Source organism: Barbus barbus, assembly GCF_936440315.1.
Source record: "Barbus barbus genome assembly, chromosome: 19".
Classification (NCBI taxonomy): domain Eukaryota; kingdom Metazoa; phylum Chordata; class Actinopteri; order Cypriniformes; family Cyprinidae; genus Barbus; species Barbus barbus.
In genome coordinates this window covers 7,026,767-7,049,483 of record NC_136747.1, presented here as the reverse complement: position 1 = coordinate 7,049,483, position 22,717 = coordinate 7,026,767, and the positions used below count along the sequence as shown (strand labels likewise).

General features: G+C 36.4%; 1 protein-coding gene across 4 annotated transcripts; it reads left to right on the top strand.

The window, feature by feature from the left end:
- Positions 1–7: 7 nt before the first annotated feature.
- Positions 8–19,164, top strand: LOC306885098 (perforin-1-like). Of its 4 annotated transcripts, none has more exons than XM_079441437.1 (7): positions 8–238; positions 822–866; positions 1,014–1,114; positions 1,287–1,389; positions 16,789–16,885; positions 17,147–17,664; positions 17,795–19,164. In XM_079441437.1, exons 6-7 carry the CDS (start codon positions 17,150–17,152, stop codon positions 18,999–19,001), a joined length of 1,722 nt encoding a protein of 573 aa, XP_079297563.1. In that variant the 5' UTR covers positions 8–238; positions 822–866; positions 1,014–1,114; positions 1,287–1,389; positions 16,789–16,885; positions 17,147–17,149; the 3' UTR covers positions 19,002–19,164. The 4 variants fall into 4 exon arrangements, 2 of the variants coding, with proteins under 2 accessions (XP_079297563.1, XP_079297562.1); XM_079441436.1 differs by having other exon boundaries at positions 818–866; positions 1,014–1,130; XR_013785507.1 differs by lacking the exons at positions 16,789–16,885; positions 17,147–17,664; positions 17,795–19,164 and adding an exon at positions 2,065–2,709 and having other exon boundaries at positions 105–238; positions 818–866.
- Positions 19,165–22,717: the final 3,553 nt, after the last annotated feature.

Sequence of the window (22,717 nt, the reverse complement as noted above, 5' to 3'; positions counted from 1 at the left end):
TATCAGTGGTTATCAGGTCATAGATATGGACCAGAAGGGATCTGCTGAGCCTACTGGTAAACTGAGAAGGCTGTTATCATCAATCCACATCCTTAATCACCGCACACCTGTATGAAGGTGAAGTTGCCACTGGAGTACCAGCAGAGGAGATCATTTCCCCAACAACTGCACACGGACCAAAGACCAGTGAAACAGCTCATTAAACATGGATTTAGATGACTTCAGGACACAGATACAGGTACCTCTCATAAAATACTCCATTGTTTCGTGTTTATGAATGAAGTTATTTATGTAAAATTTGCCTATGGTGGGAAAGGGATTGTGTAAAAAGTGCTTCTCCCACCGTAATCATAGTTTTACTGTGGTATTTGTAGTTTAAACACAATAACCTCTATATTTACTATGAGTTTACCTCAGTAACGGTAGTTTTACTGTGGTATTTGTAGTTAAAACACAACAACCTTGATGTTTACTATGATTTTACCTCAGTAACCATATTTTAGTGTGGTATTTGTAGTTAAGAAACAATAACCTCGATATTTACTATGAGTTTACCTCAGTAACGGTAGTTTTACTGTGGTATTTGTAGTTAAAACACAACAACCTTGATGTTTACTATGATTTTACCTCAGTAACCATATTTTAGTGTGGTATTTGTAGTTAAAGCGCACAAACAACAATACTTACCATGTTTTTACCATGGTAACTGTTTTTACTGTATACTATTTTTAAAGCACAGTAACCACAACACTTTCCACGCCTTTAATATGTTTTTGTGAAGTAATTGTAATTCAATATATTTTTTCTGTGTTGTAAGTCAGATCACATACTCCAGCAGCTGTTTTAAGAAGCCATCTCTTGTAAAGGTTCTCGCTCTCTCTCTCTCTCTCTCTCTCAGCTTTTCCTTTCCTATTTTTCCAAACTGTAATCCGTAATTCATTTACACATATTTTGCTCTCTTTCTGTGGTTCCTCATGGCATATTATTATAACTCAGAATCAAATTTTGACCAGTTCTTTCAGGAAGCTGCAGGAATTAACAGGGAACTTGAACTCGAAGCTCCCAATGCTGATCTTGAAGAAGCTGCCAGGGAGGCTGAACAAGTCCTTCAAAGGTTCAACCCTTCACAGGTTTTGTTGAACACTTTTAGTAATACCTGATTTGCTTTAATGAACACATCCTTATATTATGTGTTGATCATATCTTTCCTTATAGTCCTTCTTCTCAAATATTTTGTTCACTTTGATCATTTTGACACACTGTCTCAATATTTCTCTTTGTTTCAGTTGAAAGGGAAGACCAAAGCAAGGCCTGTCATGGGATTTGAATTTAGCCATACTGTGCGTTTACGGAGAAGACCAAAAGATGCAAAGGAAAACACTTCCAATGGTACGTCTGTGTTGGTCTGAGCACCTTGACTATTTGCACAGCATTTTATGTTACTTTAGCTTTGGTTTACATACCCCACGGCCCCGTCACGAAGAACCCTCAACAAAGTGCCATGTTGAAGTAGTAATAATTCATACAATTGATCAAATCAGCAAATTCATATGATATTGTACAAGCGTACTCATACAAAATTCTACAACTTTTACTCCTACTGCTGTCATTGGCCTTCGCCTTAACTCTCATGCAGACTGTGCCCATTGTAAGTAGTCAGAGTGTTTATATCATAAAGTTTATTAAGTCCATTGTATTCTTTATTAATCTTTACAAATTGGCGCAGTCTTCCCGTTCTAACAGTACATGATATCTGTCCACACCTCATTTCTTTCCGTGTTGATTTTTACTAAACACGTCTGTCTAAGAAGCAAGAGTCTGGAAATGCTAGTTTATCTGCTCATGTGACAAATCAGATCTTCAGTTAATTTGGCCAAATCAGATCACTAAAAGCAAGAACAAGAAATATAATGGTAAATATTTTAGCATCCACACCAACAAACGATACTGTTCTGTTTCCTGTTATACATGCTGCTGTTACAGTATGTTGTTGTCTGCTATTTGTTGTTGTCAATGTTTTTATTGTTCATCATGTGATAAATTATTTTTCTTCCTGACTTGCAGGATTTTTCACAGATTACTCCATCAGCTCTTCACAATATCAGCCCTTCCAAAAGCTTCCACATATCTCTCTCTCGTGTGGCACATCTGCTCTCAGCCCTTTACTGCCAACTTTACTGCATGTCTACTTGTTTTCATTTCTACTTTACAGTCAACACTCCCATCTCCCACTCCTGTCACTATATATATATATATATATAATTGTTAACCATTTTAATTGGTCCTGCATTTAGTAACAATAGAAGCAAACAATGATTACAGGAGAATAATAATTGTAAATAATTAATAATTCTAATAATTAATAATTCTAATAAATAAGAAAATCATATATTTTCAGCTGGAGCCTCAAAACTCCCGGTTTGTAAAATATTTGGCATCTTATGACATTTTCTGTAAACAAATTGTCTTTTTATTTTTGAATATTAGAAAATGTTTTTTTAAAGGTGTTTTATATTGCATATTTCTTAGTTACATGTTTGTTTCCATGTACCTATTAATTACTTTATCAATCAGTCATTGTTTTAAGTTGTTATATTTCACTATAACTGCTTTTTTTTCATAGTGGCACAAACTGGAGAGAGAGTGCTGTTCTGGGCACTATGTTTGTCTTGGAAAAGTTTGACATATCAATAAACATTGGGAAATTCGTAATGTGTTTTTTTTTTTTTTCTTTCTTTCTATTTTTTATATTCTTGTAGTTCAACTGGCAGAGCTAAGAATGGCAAGGTTTTAGGGTCCGTTTCCAGGAAACATAAAAGTGATTAATTGTATACCTTTAATACATTATAAATACACTGTAAATGTTACAGAAGCAAAAAAAAAAAAAATTGCAAGCAAATGAAACATTTTGACATTTATTATTTATTTTTCACACAGTATTTGTACACTTTTGAGTTTAAATATTGTATATTAATTAATATTAGTGTAAACAGTGTATGCAATGGGAACCAATACACCCTTGTTTGAAAAAAATAAAAACACTCTAATCAACAAATTTATTGCTGCATCAGGTTAACCACACGATGCAATCTGTTGTTGCAGTTTTATATGGAGACAAATACATCTTTAACTGATTATCTGTCCATTCGCCACAAGAACCCGGAAGATCCTGTCATTAACGACCATATATGGACAAGTAAATGTGACGCTTCTGCTCAACTGAGTTGCCATTGGCTTTGAAGTTCTCTTGGCACTCGCAGACGTCCCTGTGATTGGACTATCTTTTAACCCAAATTAAAAAACGCTTAATGTTGCAAAGTACGTTTTGCTGTTATTATTACGTCAATAATACCTTCAGTTAACAATGCAGTGGTGTTATGTCGTGAGATATTACCACTTTACCCTAACCCTGAGAATAACTTTGTTAAACTACAAATACCAGCGCCATATCTTTGGCGTTTGAATGGCAGAGGCTTATGGGTAATATAGTTTAAAATTGTTTAATAATAAAAATACCATCTTTTTTGAACAAAGGTATATCTAAACATGTTAATTGTGCAAACATTTATGACATATTTAAGAGACATGTTATTTTGCTTAGAGCACTTTTATTAAAACACCTTTATACCACCTTTCCATATACTGTATGTTTGAAAACTCTGTCCAACATTATTTAATTAACATAGCATAAGTAGTTGTCCTGCCAAATATCTCCTTAAAACTATAATCAGAATTTGATTTACAGCCATATGAAATGTTTTTTTAATTTTATTATTTTTTTAAATTTGTTTATCTTTTCCGGCGCTAAACATCAGTACTGTCCATTCACATCTTGCTTATAATACAGTACAGGATTCATGTTGATCTTTCTCTGGTGCATCACCCTCAGTTGTGCATAAAGTGTCTGTAGCAATACTCCATGCAGTCTCTTCTAATGCATCTTTCAGCAGTCCCTTCATAACAGAGTAATTAATATCATCACATATTTATGTCTTAAAACAATCATAGTAATTAGTACATAGTGTTGTACAAAATACAAAATTTTACAAAATTAAAACCAAACACCATCCCTACAGAATATTCACCATACTTTATTATCCAACACCATGTGCAATTCTTTACTGGAGAATACAGCATTAAGACAGCTAAAGTAGCATATAAAGACAAATCATATTGAAGAGAAATAAAAATTAGTTTTTTTAAAACATAGTGAAATGTCCTGAACATCACAGATTCACATTCAGTCCTTCTCATCAGAGCTCTCCTGGTTTTCTTCCTCTTGCTTGCTTTTCCATGCTTTTCCACAATAATCAGAGTACACATATACCTTTTCAGTGCAGTACAGTATGAATTAGTGCAAACAGATTGTCAGGGTGCAGAATAATAGTGAGCCAGAGTCCAGTTTTTGTAACTGATAGAGTGCAGTGCATAAGAGGTTGGTGGGGTGTGTGTGGTGTTACTGGTGCGAGTTCAGTTCAGTCTGATTTCCTGTGAAAAGAACATGTCTCGCAGTCTGCTGGTAAAGGTTCTGCCTGATGGTAACGGTGAGAGCAATCCATGGCTCGGGTGGCTGGAGTCTCTGACGGTCCTCCTCACACACCACCTGGTGTAGATGTCCTGGAGGGACAAACATGTATTTAGGGTGTGGTAAATTAATAAGAAATATACAATATTTTTTATTTATAATTGTTGCACTGGACTTGCCATTGATATGGTATGAGCTAAAAGAATCTTGCAGTTGTTCAGTTGTGAAGTTTCTTTTATGGGCCGTAACATCTGAGCTGTCGCAGTAGAGCTGTTCGTGAATGCAGTCTTCACAGCAGATACCTGATGGGTTCAGACAGCAGTGCAGCACTTGGTGGCCATTGAATTGGTATCTTCATCAACTGGATTCATCCTCCTTCAAACAAACAGACAAAACAATAAGTCAACAATAACTCTAGAGAAATAGTGTTGGGAAATTCAGGTGCAAGTGTCAGTACTCACCATATTCAGTCATTTCCTGCCCAAATTACAAAGATGATGCACAGCTATAAAAAGATGTATGTGTGAAAAACTATAACTGCTGTCTTTTGAGAGATCAACATCAATGCTGTACCACACATAACTGCATTGACTACAGACATACCAATGGAAATGTGCAACTTTCCAGCTCTGTCTTTTCTGTTTGGGCACAAGAAGGCCATGTTCATTCCCCATTCATCAGGACTGGTTTGACTGGCTTGCTGTAACTGATTTTCTTCTTTCTTGTTTTTGGTCTTCAGCTGTAAAACAAGAAAATATCTATTGACTCCATGCTTAATTATTTTTTTTTATACATAAATTAAGCAGTTATAATAGTAAACTTCAAGCTCAAGTTCCCTGGCAACTCTAGCAGGAGTTCATCTGTATACAACAGATTATTATAGATGTGCAAACTATCAGTTTCTACCTTATAATAGAGTATAAAAGAATATAAGTGAGTAAGTGAGAATGTAAGTGAGTGACAGAGTAAAGGAATAGGATGAAGAGCAATAGGCAAAGTTTTGAGCGCAAGTTTAACAGAATGAGAGGAAAGCAGCATTAGAAAAAATTGTATTCTTCAATAGCAAGTTATATTAATATGAATTATTTTAAATATGATACCAAATACCACAGTAAAACTATGATTACTGAGGTAAACTCATAGTAAATATCGAGGTTATTGTGTTTTAAGTAAAAATACCACAGTAAAACTACGGTTACTGAGTTAAACTCATAGTAAATATTGAAGTTATTGTGCTTTAACTACAAATACCACAGTAAAACTATGATTACGGTGGGAGAAGCATGGTATATTTTGTGGTTACTGTGCATTGATGACATGGTCGAGTGACAGTTACTATGGTAAAAATTGTAAATGTGTGGACTTTTTACACAATCCCTTTCCCACCATAGGCAAATTTTAAATTAATAACTTCATTCATAAACACGGAGCAATGGAGTATTTTACGAGACGCTACCTGTATATGTGTCCTGAAGTCATCTAAATCCTTCTGGTCCATATCTGTGAACTGATAACGGCCATTCAATCGACTGATATCATTCGAAGCGGGTGTAAAATCTATGCAAATGAGCTCTATATGCTCTTAAATAAGGTCTTAAATTTAAAGCAGTGTATTTTTAAGGCAAACACCCTACAACACATATACCTGTATATTGCCCACCAACCATTATTCTGATTGAACAATAATCATTGATTTTGGTCAAATAAAAAAGTAATTATTGCCAGTTTCAAGTGCAATACATGCATTCATTCATAACCTTTGACCTAAAATGGGGGAAGCTCTACATCCTGATTATGTTCCAGAAAGATCATCATCTGCTGTTGAATAAGATAAAAAGGCATACCCCCGGTTTCAAAGACAATGCTTAAGCCTAGTCCTAGACTAAAATGTAGATCTGAGCTGTTTCAACTGAAAGAAACTTGCACTGACTGATCTTAAAACATGCCAGTGCCTTTGTTTTGTCTTAAGATCAACATCAGTAACTCTTTTTTCTAAGGAATGCTTATAAAAATTACTTAAATGTCCTAATTAAACTATGGCTTAATCCTGGTTTAGTCTAAGCCCTGTCTGTGAAACCGGGCCATAATTTTGAGAGTACTGCCCCAGTGACAAGCTGTAGTACCTCTAAATGTAAATTTTTTTAAAAATTTTGGAAAATTGTTCTTGGAAAAATTTGAGGCTGAGTTCCAGTTTTGTTCCTTTAGCTCAAGCAGCATGATGCCAATCCCATGGAATGCATAAACCAGTTTAAATCAGTTCATGCATTCCCCAGGAATTAAACCCAATGGGTGAACTATCCCTTTAAGAAACAAATGCTGACGTTGATTGTGTTAAGACAAGTGTGAGGCTTTTCACAACTAATATGAATATCATAACTGAGAACGACGGCAGTTAAAATGTCACAGGTTCAGTTTGATAAGGCTTTGATGACTATATTACTATTTTTGTACATGAAATGTACCGCTGATGCCGAGTCATAGCGTCAAAGAGCTTACAAAACACGAGGGTGAAAAAAGAGCAGTTTTGATGACTACTTTAAACCGAACTGTTCATATGTCTGTATTTATTGATATGTTGTATATATTTATCACTTGTTCTGACCACCATCTGTTAAGCAACAGACCAAACAAAGAAGTTTAGGTATTAATATGCCTAAAAATATATAATAACACTTCAAAAAGGAGGTTCCTGGTTTAATGCTGCCCAGGAAGTATGTGGGCTGAGGCCATGCTTAAGCTACATGGTGAGAATGCCGACAACAATGAGTCTAAAACACATCCAGCTTTCATTAGCATGATCAGATTTCCACTTCTATTATTGTTAGTTGTATTACATATGTTCAATAGGAGACTGTATTATAGTTCATGTGAAACATGTTCTCTGTCCATGTAAATGAACTGACCCATTAAGGCTAGTTCACACCAAGAAAAATAACTATAAATATAGGTGCAAGCAGCAATTAAGAGGCCAAGCACAACAAAGGCAAACTGAGGAGATAATCAAGCATGGCAGGGGGCATCATAACATGGTCATCATTTCACATAAGAAGTGAAGAGGTGGATTTCTTATAGTATATGATGAATACATAATCATAGTTCTCTGCACTTCTAAAGACTGTATGAGTATGAAGAGCCAGCCTTGAACTAACATAGAACACAGAAACACTACTGCGTTGGTCTTTACATGATCTTATATGGCTATCATGAGAACCACATAATAAAATGAATAAAAACAAAGTTTAAACTAATCACTCTTCTTTTATAAAATATATTCAGATGAATTTATACGTATACATTTGTACTCTAGAAGCAGGTCTAAATGAGTAAACGCTGTTACCGTATTCCTGACATGAGTCAGACCCTCTGTCACCTCTCACATACCAAATACAGATATTGCTTGTAAAATAAATACCAGAATACATACACTAGTTTTAAGAAAAGTCTGTCTTCAGTCTCTGTCAACTGACTGAACTTCAAATTTGACTCCTAATCTTCATTTAGCATACTGGTCTCACTATGGGGTTTACCTGTACTTCTCCAGAAGTTTCAGCAATGGGCAGTATAATATTGCCAAGATATTACCAAAAATGCCATGCTGCACCTTAATATCACATTTGACCGTTTCTATTTTAGCTCAAACATGAGTGTTTGAGTTAGAGATTCCAAATTTGCTACGGTTAAGGTTGAGACTGTTGTCTATCTTTATAAACAGAGTTTAAAAAAAAATCATTCTAACTCTAAGAGAATAGTGGTGCCCACACCACAACTAAAATGGTAATGCCACAAAGAAAACAATACAATTGAAATCACTTTTAGAGCATTTTCATTTCAGCTGATACAGTTAACATTATAGTTACTTCCATATATCTATGGAAGTAAAATAATGACAGGTGTATTTGAAATAAAAAAGCATGTTTAATTTTTTTAAAAGATAGAATCTGCTCCTTGCTCCTTGCTCCTTTATTTTGGCCATGGAGTCTACTACTTGCTCCTTCATTAGGCAAGGCAAGTTTATTTATATAGCACATGTCATACACAATGGTAATTCAAAGTGCTTTACATAAAAGGAAGTAAAATAATCATAAAAAATAATCACAACAATAAAACAAGGAATTTATAAAGCTTTTTAAATTATTTAAAAATTGATTTCATATAAATTTAAAACAGTTAGAAATAAAAATTATTATACATAAAATATAGTGCAATCAGTTCGGACATAGCACAGTCCTCATTCAATAAATGTACAGCTAAACAGATGAGTTTTGAGTCTGGATTTAAATGTGGTAGCACATCTGATCTCCTCTGGAAGCTGATTCCAACTGTGGGTGGCATAATAGCTAAAAACAGACTCCTTTTGTTTTGTGTGAACCCTTGGTATTTCTAATGGTGCTTTTCCACTGCATGGTACGGCTCGGTTCAGAACGGCACAGCAAGGCTCAGTTCGGCTCGGTTTGCGTTTCCACTGCAGTTTAGCACCGCTTTTAGAGTGGGCGGGATTATTCACGTGTCGTTGTGAAAAAGAAAGTGAAAGTGAAGACATACTGCCAAGTATGGTGACCCATACTCGGAATTCATGCTCTGCATTTAACCCATCCAACGTGCACACACACAGCAGTGAACACACACACACACAGCAGTGAACACACACACACCATGAACACACACCCGGAGCAGTGGGCAGCCATTTATGCTGCGGCGCCCGGGGAGCAGTTGGGGGTTCGGTGCCTTGCTCAAGGGCACCTCAGTCGTGGTATTGAGGGTGGAGAGAGCGCTGGACATTCACTCCCCCCACCTACAAACCCTGCCGGCCTGAGACTCGAACTCACAACCTTTGGATTACGAGTCCGACTCTCTAACCATTAGGCCACGACTTAGGCCACGACTTGTAGTTGCGCCACCTCTACTGCCGTGACTCCTGAAAAACTTTTTAATTCTGCGTCGCTCCATCAAGCTCTCGCTGGATCCGCTCCTCAGCTATCAAAGAGAGGGATGTCTGTACTTCCTCAACAGACAACGAAACAGACATTTTTGGTTGTTAAAAAAGTTGCGCTCATTCAAAACAGTTGCGTTCGATCCTTCGCTGGCTTGCTGATTTAAATCTAGCGGGTCTGTTGTGTCTCGTGCCGCAAGTTCAGAGATGATTCTCTCCGGCCAATCAGTGATCAGCAGAGTTTACACGTCACGTATTGGTAACGGTGCCTCCCTGTTGGAAAGTTGGTTCCCCTACCGATTCCCCATTGTCCGTGTTCCCACGTCGGAGTCGATTTCATCCCCGATCTCTCCAACTCCAAGGGCTTTACCTGTATCCTCATCGCAGTGGATCGGTTCTCCAAGGCCTGCAGGAGAAATGAAACACTTAGCCAGTACTAGCCTGAGTCTGGGTACTGAAACTGAGCCAACACCACCGGCATTGGGCCACAATCATGCCAACCAAAATGGTACACTTAGCCGGCACTGGCCCGACACTGGTTACTGAAACTGAGCCGACACTGGGTCACAATCATGCTGACACCTAGCCAGTACTAGTCTTATTCGCTAAATTAAAAAAATATATATATTCTTACACTTACTCTTAAAACTCTTAAAACTTACAGAATTACAAATTTTAAAATATGTGTATTAAAGACTCCTTCCAGTTTTTACATAAAACCAGAGCTTTGAATAATTTGTTTTTCCACAAAATGACACTGTTACCTTAAAATCCTTAAGATGGCATCTACTTCCAACTAAAATAAAATATATTTTTAACAGTGTCCTTGTTAAGCCTACATGTACTTATGCTTGGCAATTAAATACGTATGTCACTTTTACAAAGATTAAGGGTTTGACCCTTACCCCGTTTCTTTTCATGGCATCCCAACCAGCTACCCCATGAATATACCCCATAACATCCATATGTCCCCCCCCCCCCCAAGTATAAAAATGACACAATGAAAATATGAGTGATATTAGAATTTATTTGGAAAAAACAAAACTCCAGGAGCTTCCTCCAGTAAGTGTACCCTAAAAGAGGAACAGATTGACAGAAAGAGAGACAAAAAGGAGAACAGACAATGACATGTATGGTTATTCAGACAATCTCAGACTGATAACATGAATGTAACTCTAGTAAATGTAAACATTTGGAACATACCTTTAGAAGAATTTGTTAGCATTCGGGCCCACTCTTTGTTTCCCCCATCTCTGTCCAAAGTGATCAGCAGCCATCTTTTGATGAACTTTTCAATCTCTCCATCTGATGCACTGCCAGTACTTGCATTTCTTTGCACTGATTGAAGAAGAAGAAAAAAAGAGAGATCAGTCACAATACTATAGACCAGTGGTGTCAAACTCATTTCTTGGAGGGCCACAGCTCTGCAAGGTTAGCTCCAACCAGCTCCAACTCACACCTGCTTGGAAGTTTCTAGTAATCCTGAAGATCTTGATCAGGTGTGTTTGATTATGGTTGGAGCTAAACACCAGCATTATGTCAATAAACTCCTAATTATAGCTTCATTATAAATAAACATTTGAAGTGAAGTGACATTCAGCCAAGTATGGTGACCCATACTCGGAATTCGTGCTCTGCATTTAACCCATCCAACGTGCACACACACAGCAGTGAACACACACACACCGTGAACACACACCCGGAGCAGTGGGCAGCCATTTATGTTGCGGCGCCCAGTGAGCAGTTGGGGGTTCGGTGCCTTGCTCAAGGGCACTTCAGTCGTGGTATTGAGGGTGGAGAGAGCGCTGGACATTCACTCCCCCCACCTACAATTCCTGCCGGCCCGAGACTCGAACCCGCAACCTTTGGATCACGAGTCCAACTCTCTAACCATTAGGCCACGACTTCCCCCATTTCTTAGATATTATATGTGTAGAACGTTATTTTTAAATTATTTTATATGTTAGATTATCAAATGTTTACTCACCAGGGTAGCATGTTCTTCTGGTCTTCTGGGAATTAGCAGCACAAAAGGCCTGTCAGGTTTTGTCATAAGATGTCAAAGCTTGTGCACATGTCTTTTTAAAGTGCACAATACTTTTAAAGTTCCCTTAACCACTACTTGTTTCATTATATGAAATAAATAATTAATTTCCAAATGTAGTTAAAGAAAAAAGAGAATGTTGGATAAAAGGAAAAAATAATAATAGGAATTAAAATAAAAAATACACTAAAAATAACATAACATGGGCAGAAAAAAAGATAATATATTTAAGTTTAAGTGTCACTGCTACATACTATTTACCATATTGTAAATGGAGACCCACCCCCAGCACTCAAAACTGGTCCGGGTATGCATGCCCATATCTCAGCCAAAATCAGACCAGTCCTTATGGTCTGTAATCGGGCCGAATGTGGCTATATGTGCCGTGTCTGAGTGCAAATTGGGCCAGATCCGCACATCCAAAGCCTAGCCAAATCTGGCAACCATTACTGGGCCAGAGCTGGCTCACTTTCAATGAGCCGCTGCCAGAACACAGTCAAGTGAGCCGACACCCAGCCGTAATTGGCCCGATTGCGCAGGCTACCTGGGGTGTTGATCCAGGAACATGTCTTACTTGGCATATCACGGCAAACGTTGATTGGAGGACCTTGCCAAGTGTTCGATGAAAGTCTCCAGTCAGATCTTTGAATCAAGTGAAGCACTGGTCAAGCACCGCATGAAATTCATATGGGCCAGATATGGGCTGGGTCTGGGCTGATTTGTAGGACTAACATGTTTATTACAGAGGTGGTAGGATCTGTTCTGTACTTCTAAGCATCGCAGAGATCATGCGCGCTATGTGTGCATTGCGTATAGTCATTCGGATTGATTACCATTAGTATAACCACAGTTTTACTACAAATACAATGGTGAAGATAAATGGATAGGATATCAAAACAATGGTTAATGTGTGGTTACTTAAGTTTAACTATTTTCTTTTTTGTCTTTTTTGTAGTAAATCCGTTTCATTTTCATAAAGGTACATATGTAATTAAAACATTATGTAATTGAGTGCAGAAATCAACGTGAGTAATCTTATCTGATGCTGATATTACAGCAGCCAGTCTTAACAGTTTATGTGATCTGGCTCTTGATTTCATTATTGTTATCTTTTTATTTCTTTGCCGGGAGGCAAACATATCAAACATGCGCATGGTAAGTGTGTCTACGGTAATTCACGTTGGCCAAAACACACAAGAAAACGCTTTGTGAAAAAAATATTGTTGGCAATCACAGACATTCGCATTCGGATGGGATTCAGTGGGTAGAGATGAAGCATGTAGTCTAAACTAGTGTTGAATAAACCCTCGACACCTTGAAAGTGTACAACATCAGGGCCAAAGATCTGTATGGAGAAGTAGGTAGTCAAACATATTGTATTGTAATAGTGACATATAGCAAACAAATCAAGTTCACTCACTGAAACTACTGCTAAAAATTACAATCCGTGTTGGCCAGAAACATTTCAGTTTGCTCCCTATTTTAATCAGCATGACAGCTACTGGAACAGTGCTTTCCTTGGTAAATAGTTTTGATCCTAGACGTGGACTTGTTTGTGACATGTTTTTAAATACAATACCCATGAGGTGAAATGAGCACCCAGTCTAGAGGGCCCACAGTGTTATGAACACAAATGCTCTCTAGTGGCTGCAAGTTTTTTAGGTAAACTTCACATTTGAAAACTCCAGACAACTCCTGAGTCAGTAAATGCTGCAGTAAAAGCAGTAAGCAAATTTCTAATTTGAAAGTTGGTCTTATTTTATTGCAGTAAATTGTTTAATGTCATAAACGCAGAGATCTCAAATGGCAGTTAAAGGAAATTGCCAATATCTCTTTAGAGAACTAGTTAACCAGCATGGCTACTAGCTCACTCCTCTCCGCCATGGTCCATCAGTCCACCAGCTCTGACGGTCCCCCCAAAGTCCCTTTCAAGGAAAATCCGTTCACTTGGCCACCATATTTGCAATGCCTCTGGGCAAGCTCTAACAATACAAAGTATTTTTTTATATTTATCATTTATGATATACGTTTCATAATTTAAAATATAACTAGTTTACAATAGAATAAGCACACCTGCTCATACTAAACACTTTGTGAACAGACTATCACTGTGCTGAAAATTGCACAACCATTACTTTTCAAATAAAGTAACAAAATCTAATCTTGTTTGGCCAATTATCATCCTAACTACATGCTCTACTCTTCAGCACAATGGTGACCCCACAAACTTACACATACCAGAAACCCTTTTACATTTCAAAATAATACAACATTAAACACAATTAAACACACATTGAACAAAAACACATGAAATAATACTTAATTTTAACATTTTTACTCTCCTTTAACAGTCAGAAGCAAAGCATGCTGGGAATTAGAAATCTGCTGTAACTCATTCAGTGAGTGTGTGCATATATGTGTGTACATACATTAACATTTATATGGGAACATCTATGTGCAATATATACTCAATAAAGGATCAAACAATTCATATTTATTTCTTAATTTCTAAATATTTTTGTATGTATCAATATATAGCCATATAATGCATATATTGCTGTATATTGAAAAATATAAACACTAATTTCCAATATATGGAAATGTATTATGTTTTATATTGCATTATATGTTGCAGTATATTCCCATATATTTTTGTTTCGTAAGGGATGGACTGATAACATTCAGAATGTTTGATCAGTTCTCTCTGCTTGAAGATCAGGGTACATCACGTCATGGAGTTGAAGTTGACCATGGAGGGTCTGTGCAGAGGACATGCCTGGTTCTTATGTTCTTCACTGAGGATCTGTGCCAATGCCACAAGGCCTTTGTGGGGGATCTCGGCTCGTTTAGTTGTCATTATTTCAGACAACACCACTTCTCCAAATGGTGTGGAAGCTGTCTTGTCCCACATCATGGAAAATGGTCAGGAGAGACCAACTGCATTTGCTTTAAGGAGTCAAATTGTGTACAGAACGAAAGAAACGCATAGAGCATTGTGTGTTGGGAGTGCACATTTCATCTTTTTGAAACTTACTTTGCTGATAGATCATCAAACACTTACGTCAATTTTATAACACTGCATATAGGATCCAAAGGTGTTGTCTGCACACACCAATGACATCAAGTACCAAATAATCGGAATTGACCAACTGTATCAGTAGGCCCCTCCCATCGAATGGAGATTAGCCAATGGCAGTTGAGTATCAGTTGCTTGGGGATGGGAACTCCCTTTAGGTTTCAGCGCCATAGAGAATCATTGGAAGATCTGAAGCTCTCATTGGTTTGATGGTGTTTGTGCTACAAAAATGGTTAAACAATGTGCCTAGAAGTGTGCCTAAGACAGAGCACACTTCATTAAAGTCTTAGCATTATATCTTCTTAATGAGCTACTATAGTATGCCACATAAACCAGTTTTTTACCAGCTTACCTGCTGTTCAGTTGGGAACTGAGGACAACATTTTGAGTTGCTTATACCAGAAAAGATTTAAAAAAAAACTGTAGGATCACAAGTGCTAGCACAGATCAATGGAAATGGCCCAAACTGGGTTCCAGCTACTGTGGATTTACAAACAGGCCCAGTTTTGTTAGCTTCTAATATATGGTTTTAAACTGATTAAAGCTTTAATACAGCAGAATACATGATTATTGTAGCATTTTTGTAACAGTAAAAAGTTTTTGCCAGCAAGTATTGCTCGCTACCACGGCAACCGCGTGTGTTCAGGGTTTATGTAAATTTCAGGGTTTGTGATGTCACCAATCCAGGAAGTACCTCGTTGTCGTTGTTTAAAAAATGTATTTAGTCACCACTTGTAGTACATTTGAGTGTACTACAATATGTGACCCTGAACCACAAAACCAGTCATAAGATTTATTTAATTTGAATAAATAAGCTTTCCATTGATGTATGGTTTGTTAGGATAGGACAATATTTGGCTGAGATACAACTATTTGAAAATCTGGAATCTGAGGGGGCAAAAAAAAAAAACAGTCTATTGAGAAAATCGCCAAATGAAGTTCTTAGCAATGCATATTACTAATAAAAAAAATAAGTTTTGATATATTTAAAGTAGGAAATTTACAAAATATCTTCATGGATCATGATCTTTACGTAATATCCTAATGATTTTTGGCATAAAAGAAAAATCTATAATTTTGACCCATACAGTGTATTGTTGGCTATTGCTACAAATATACCTGTGTTACTTAAGGTTAATCACATATAAGGTTAAAACATATGATTTATTGAATTATATGATAGCTTTGTAACTTCTTTTGCTTCCTCTGCTGAAAGTAGAACTGAAGATTTGAATTGCTGAAGTTATGATTACATTATTAATCAATGTCAGCGGTAAACTGGTAAAACATTTTAAAGCATCAAAGGATTGTCTCCTGTTTCATAAGATCTGTACATAAATCAGTTCAAATCAATTTAAAATAGTTTGTGTACATTGGATAACAGGGGTTATAAGAAGAGCTCTTTCAATGGGACAGTTAATAACTTGATAATGAAAGTTAAAAGCTGAATGTTGTTGTATTTAAAGACATTCATACTTATCTGGGAAGTCACATATGTCCAAAACCAGTCAGTCACTGGTTTCAAATACTGCACATTGTATAAGATATGTCAGTGCAGTCAGGACCATGAAACATTATTGAAAATAGTGATAGTGTGCACTTTCAACAATTGCTGAAACAGAGTTAATTCAACCAAAGTCAATGGCCAAATGCCCAACTAACGGGAACACTAATTACCATAATGGTAACATACTTTATCAACCTTTGTGCATGTACCATATGAAAGAAATAAAGCCAAACTGGTTTGCAATAAGTGAATATGGTAATTCTGGTTTTGCAGTTGTTTAATCATCCTCTGGTGAGATATTCATCTAAGGCTGTGTGGCTATAAGTAGTTGATGTGTTTCTGCTCACCTCTTCACTTTTTTTCTGTTCTTGCCGTTCCTCTTATTCTCAGTCTGCTAATTGGGACATTTTTTGACCATTGAGATGACTAGAAAAAAATGTCACAATTAACCTGAATTGACCCCTAGTAAAAGTGGTAGAGGTTAATTGTGTTCCTTGTGCCCATATCATTCGGGGCACAAGAGTAAGAAGGGGGGAAATGTTGTGCATTGCATTTATGCTGTTAGTCCATGATTCTTCCCCCTTCAAAGGACATGATACAACTGTGAATGTGTTAACACTACCATCATTTGCAGATGTAATTGACACATCTATAAACCTGAAAATAAATGTTCTTCTTTATTCCCACACAATGTATTAATCATCAGAAGAATTGTCATAGCCACGTCATAGCATATATATATATATATATATATATCACAAACCTGACAACCACAATCAAACAGCCATCATACAAGGAGACAGGTCAGCAAGACAACATGTTTCATGATCCCTTTCATAACTCTTCAATTAAACTCTTCTGTGAATTTAAGGAAAATCATCAAATTAATAGTTATGATTTTATAGAAACAAATATAATTATATTATTACAATATTTGACATTTAGAAGTAACAGTATTGTTACTTTTATAACAATGTTAAAGTTACAATTCTGTGTCATTGTTCATTTGATGGAACTTTTTACATCCATAATGATTTGACAGAAATGTTTCTATCTCATGACAGATCATGGGGCAGTTGAAGATTTACCTTGTTTTCTGGGCATTGCTTCTCACAACCATTTATGGACAGGATGATACAGGTGTATCAAAAGAATGTGAGGATGCTCCCTTTGTTCCAGGACACAATCTCGCTGGAGAAGGATTTGATGTTGTGACCCTGGAGCGAAAAGGTACTTATGTGATCAACACAGAAACATGGGATTTAGGAAACGGCACTTGTAAATTGGAAACAAACAAGTACATGGATGGAATAAAACAGAAGCTACCAGCAGCAGTTGTGTTCTGGAGGACCTTGCCAAAGTGTTCAATGAAAGTCTCCAGTCAGGTCTTTGAATCAAGTGAAGCAGTGGTCAATGATTCATCATCAGCACTCTCAGTCGGCTGGAAAGTTGGTTTAGATGTGAAGGCTGTTGGAGCTGCAGTTGGAAGCACTCATTCCAGAGAAGCAAAATTTGCAATGACTAAATCAAAAGAAGACAAATACAGTTTCACCAAACATGAAGTTGTGTGCAGTTTTTACAGGTGAGCGAGCTGGGTTATTTTGCCTTATACTGATAAAAAGATAATGATTATATAAAGAAATGAAAATATAAATTTGAAACAGTTTCTTCTTTGATCCCACTAAATTTAAATGTTTATTGTTTCTTTACAGATATGGTTTAGCTACAAAACCTCCTCTTCATGAAGAGTTTATTGAAGCAATCAAATCACTCCCTGCATCCTACGATCCAGATGCCTACCGCAACCTGATCACCACTTATGGCACTCACTATATCAAAAGTGTCTTGTTAGGAGGGAAAATGAAAGCCATAACAGCCATCAAAAGCTGTCAAGCAGCAATGAGTGGCCTTACAGATACTGCAGTGAAGGACTGTTTGGATGTAGAAGCATCTGGTTCATACGGTCCAGCAACTTTGAAGGTAGAGTCACATTTTTGTAAAGAACAGAAGAAAAAGATGGGCACAAATGAAAAATTCAGCTCCATGTTCAATGAACGTCAGACAGAGATTATCGGAGGAAACATAAAAGGAGAAGATCTGCTTTTTTCTGGTTCATCACACCCAGATTCCCTCAAAAACTGGCACGAGTCTTTGAAGAGTCTCCCTGACATTGTGCATTACTCTCTGAAACCCCTCCATTTCTTACTGAGTGCTAAACACCCTGCAAGGAAAGGACTAAAAAAAGCTGTTGAACAATACATCATTCAAAATGCCCTTATGAAGGTTTGCTCTGAGCCTTGCCAGATTGGCATCAAGTGCAGTCCAAGAGATCGATGCGCTTGTGTTTGTGAAAGTAGTCAAGTTATAACATCTAACTGCTGTCCAGCTGCAAAAGGACTTGCCACCCTGAAAGTCTACAGTCTCAAAGCCAAAGGTCTGTATGGAGATACATTTACACAAACAGATGGCACTGTAACTGTTACATATGACAAACAAATCAAGCGCACTGAGACCATTGATAATAATAATAATCCACGCTGGCCAGAAACACTTGAGTTTGGTCCTATTAAGATCAGAATGGCCAATAAACTAACTTTTGAAGTATATGATGTAGACGGCATCTGGAACAGAGATCTCCTTGGTAAATGCTCTTTTGATCTTAGAAGTGGAGTTGTGAGTGATACTTGCGTTTTTAAATATGGCACCTTCTTTTTTACCTACGAAGTGAAATGTGCTCCCAGTCTGGAGGGCCCTCAGTGTAATGAATATAAACCTTCCCCAATGGCTGCCCCTCTGGCTGATATTTTCAGCTCAAGAAATGGTGTTCTGATTAAAGATATGCAGAGGCTTGAAATAGCTCTCAATAACTCTAATAAGTTTAACTCCAAGAGTACTTATGGAAAGCTGATGATGCTGTGACCTGCATCTCAAATCCATCCTTTATGCATGAAAAATAGCCCCAAAATAGTCTAATATAGTCTTTCATCTGCTAGAAAAAATATATATCTGTAACCTTTGCTTATTTCCTTTCCCATTGCTTTTCTGTTTTATTTTGTGTTTTTTGCATTAATAAAGCATTCTTAAAAACATATATATGTTTCATTCTTTATTTTTAATTCTTTCATTTTTCATACTTACAAAATGCAAATGCAACTTACTACAGGGAGTGCTGCTCCTGCCTCATTTGACATCATAAAGGAGAAACAAGAAACCCCACCTTTCTCTTCAATTATGCTTTTTTTTTTTTTTACAACAGTCATTTAATTCTCTAGGATACTATTTGCAGGCTGCAACTTCAGGTGACACAGCTCATATCTGTATTTCTGTAAATTACTAAAACCACACATGAACACCTGGAGCATGTAGTTGTTACAATTAATAAAGAAAAAGAGAAGGAAATAATTATTGTAATGAAAATATATTATATATTAAAATATATAAAGTGAATGTCATTAATGCAGACCATGTATGGTCTTTGTAAATATTTGCAATTTATATTTCTGGTCACAATTTATTTTGATAGTCCACTTTAGACATATTAACTATAAGTAACTTTGTTACTACATGTCAACTAATTGTCATTAATTTGCAACTACATGTCTACTAACTCTACGAGTAGACTGTTAAGGTAGGTTTAGGGTTAGTAGAATAAATTGATATATACTTGCAAAGTCTCTCATAGTCAGTATGTTGTATCTTGTGATGAAGTGTTAGAAGTTATTAAGCAGACAGTCTACTAATACTCTAATGACTGCTAGTCGACATGTAGTCGCAAAGTTACTTACTGTTAGTAGAATGTCTAAAGTGGACTATCAAAATAAAGTGTTACGATATTTCTTGCTGAGATTATTACAGACGATCGATTATTTCACTGCTTCTGTCTTGGGACTTGTTCACCTGCTGGCGGAGGGGGGCGTGCTGCTCAGACAATACACAGACTCAGAAGGTGAAGCAGCAGCGGTGTGTCTGTGTCTTTTTTTACTTTAATATCTTCCCTCAACAGGTATAAAATGTATAAATTGTAATGAAAATACATTTTATACGTCAAAGTTTTGAAAATGGCAAATGTCATACTCTATAAAGTGTGTAAATAGCCCATAAATAGATGTTTAAATGTGGTAACAGGAATGTGAAAATAGAGTGAATTTACGGATATATAATGTGTTTTGATTGTTAATGTAACATTTGAGAGTCATAAGTTACATAAGGGACTGTAAAAAAAGGAACAAGAAACTTGTTGTTTTACAAAAATAAGGGTAATAAATGTGTTAATGCAATGAGTATATTAAGAGATATAATAATTTTTTTCTACCATGTGCTATAATTCCAGAGCTCAGTTGAGTACTTTAAGGAAGTACATAGAGTACATAATTTAGGCAGAATATTTTATGTGAATACTGTAAGTTACTGTATATATTAATATGTACATTGTATTAAGTGTTCATTGAAATTATATGTTTATTTGTTGGAAACAGCACCTGATGAGAAGCTGTATGTGAGTAACTCTGTTTTTTTCTGTATATTGTGACTTTGACTGAAGAGATGGTCTTATGTTATACGATTACTGATATCTGAATGCTCAGACAATACACAGTCTCAGAAGGTGAAGTAGCAGTGGTGTGTCCTGTGTCTTTATTGACTTTAAAGGAGAGTAAAAATGTTTTAAAAATAAGTGTTATTTCATGTGTTTCTGCTCAATATTAATATAGGGGAGATCTGAGTGTTTAATATTGTATTATTTTGAAATGTAAAAAGATGTGCAAGTTTGTGGGGTTACCATTGTGCTGAAGAGTAGAGCATGTGGTTAGGAAGACGATTGGCCAAACTCTGTTAAATTATATGTTACTTCTTTTATAAAATGTAATGGCTGTGCACTTTTCAGTACAGTGATAGTCTGTATTATGAGCAGGTGTGCTTATGCTCTTGTAAAATAACTATATTTTAAAATATGGAACATGTATATCATAAACAATTGTTAAAAATAAGAAATATATATTTCCATATATGTGTGCATATACTACATGAGTAAATATATGTTCAATATATTTTTACACATGCAGTACCATATCTGATTTATATATTATAAAGTGTGTTACTGAATATAAAATTACATATATTGTGATTTATAAGTAAATATATTGTCATATTTTTCAGTATATCTTTATGTATTATTCAGTATTTTGTAATATATTTACACAATATATTATTCTGTGTAATTTCTAATATACTGTTATGTCATGTAATATATTGATCATTCACATATTAGGAAATATATTTTCTTTACGGAAGGGAAGACGATACTTGAGTAGCAGGGCTCTGTTACCAAACTAAAAGTAAACTCAACAGAAGTAACAGAACCCTAACCCGGGGGAAGATCAAGACTTGTAGCCTAGTGCTGTGAGCAGTGGCTCGCTGGTTTGAAGCAGTGAACCATCTCACAGTGAGTGGGGGAGTGAATGTGTGAAGAGGAGGAAGCTAGCAGCAGGTTTTGCTGAGCGATAACTGGATAACAGTCAGCCTACCTCTTTTCTGCCTTCTACAGCATTGCCAAAGAGGGAAAACAGGCTGGCAGGGAGTCGACTGACTGTGCTGTAATCTTATTGGTGGCTGTGCACCTTATGCCTGGCTCACACTACAGGATTTTTAAAATCCTAACCGATTATGAAATCTGGTTGCAGCACACACATACGGAGAATCTTTGCAGATTATCTTCCCTCAAATCTTAAACATACACACACTACAAGATTTGAAAATCGCGGCGCATCACACACTACAAGATGTTGCTAAGATTATCGTGCCAGAGGGAGCGCCTCACGAGATCTAGAGAAGATGCAGAAAAGCAGATGTAAACAAAATGGATACTGTAGCACGACAACTCGCTGTATCGATACTCATTGTTTGTAGTGAGAAAAAACAAAAGCGGAAGAGCAAACGATTGTGGATGAGAAAATGGTTGGGGAGACGTGGTCAACACGGATTGCCAGTTCTTCAGCGAGAATTGGAGGTAAGAATTTAACTACCAGTATTACTATCTTTTAAAGGTGGCGTGTTTGAATTTTTACCGTTATAGCGCTAATGGCTGGCTAGTTCAAAAGCGATATTGTCACCTGTTGCAATGTAGAACTGTGCTGTAAAATGAAAATAAATTGAGTTATTATGAAGAAAAGTGTCTACATATTCTAATATAGAGACAGGATATGTGACTGCTGAGCAACAAGATTGATTAGGAGTGTGTAGCTGTAACTGTGGTGACCAATATATTCACTGAATGTAACGTTAAAACCTGGTTCTATCTATCTATCTATCTATCTATCTATCTATCTATCTATCTATCTATCTATCTATCTATCTATCTATCTATCTATCTATCTATCTATCAATTATTTGCATTATACATTACTTATGATTATTAGTATTGTTATTATTACTAGTGGGACTCAAAATGTCTATGTGAAGGGTATGTTTTTAAATATGGCAAAGGGTAAGCTTATTTAAAATATGATTTTTGTTTTCATGTATAATATTAGTTGGAGGACAGGTCAGGCTTCAGGGAGCTGTTGCGGATGACACAACTTTGGCAGGCCTCATCAGCAGCAACGATTAAACGCTCTACAGAGAGGAAGTGGCACAGCTGG

Coding starts and splice junctions, on each gene's coding strand:
- LOC306885098 (XM_079441437.1), top strand. CDS start 17,150: ATGGGGCAGTTGAAGATTTACCTTGTTTTCTGGGCATTGCTTCTCACA. Junction 17,665..17,794: donor GTTGTGTGCAGTTTTTACAG/GTGAGCGAGCTG, acceptor GTTTCTTTACAG/ATATGGTTTAGCTACAAAAC.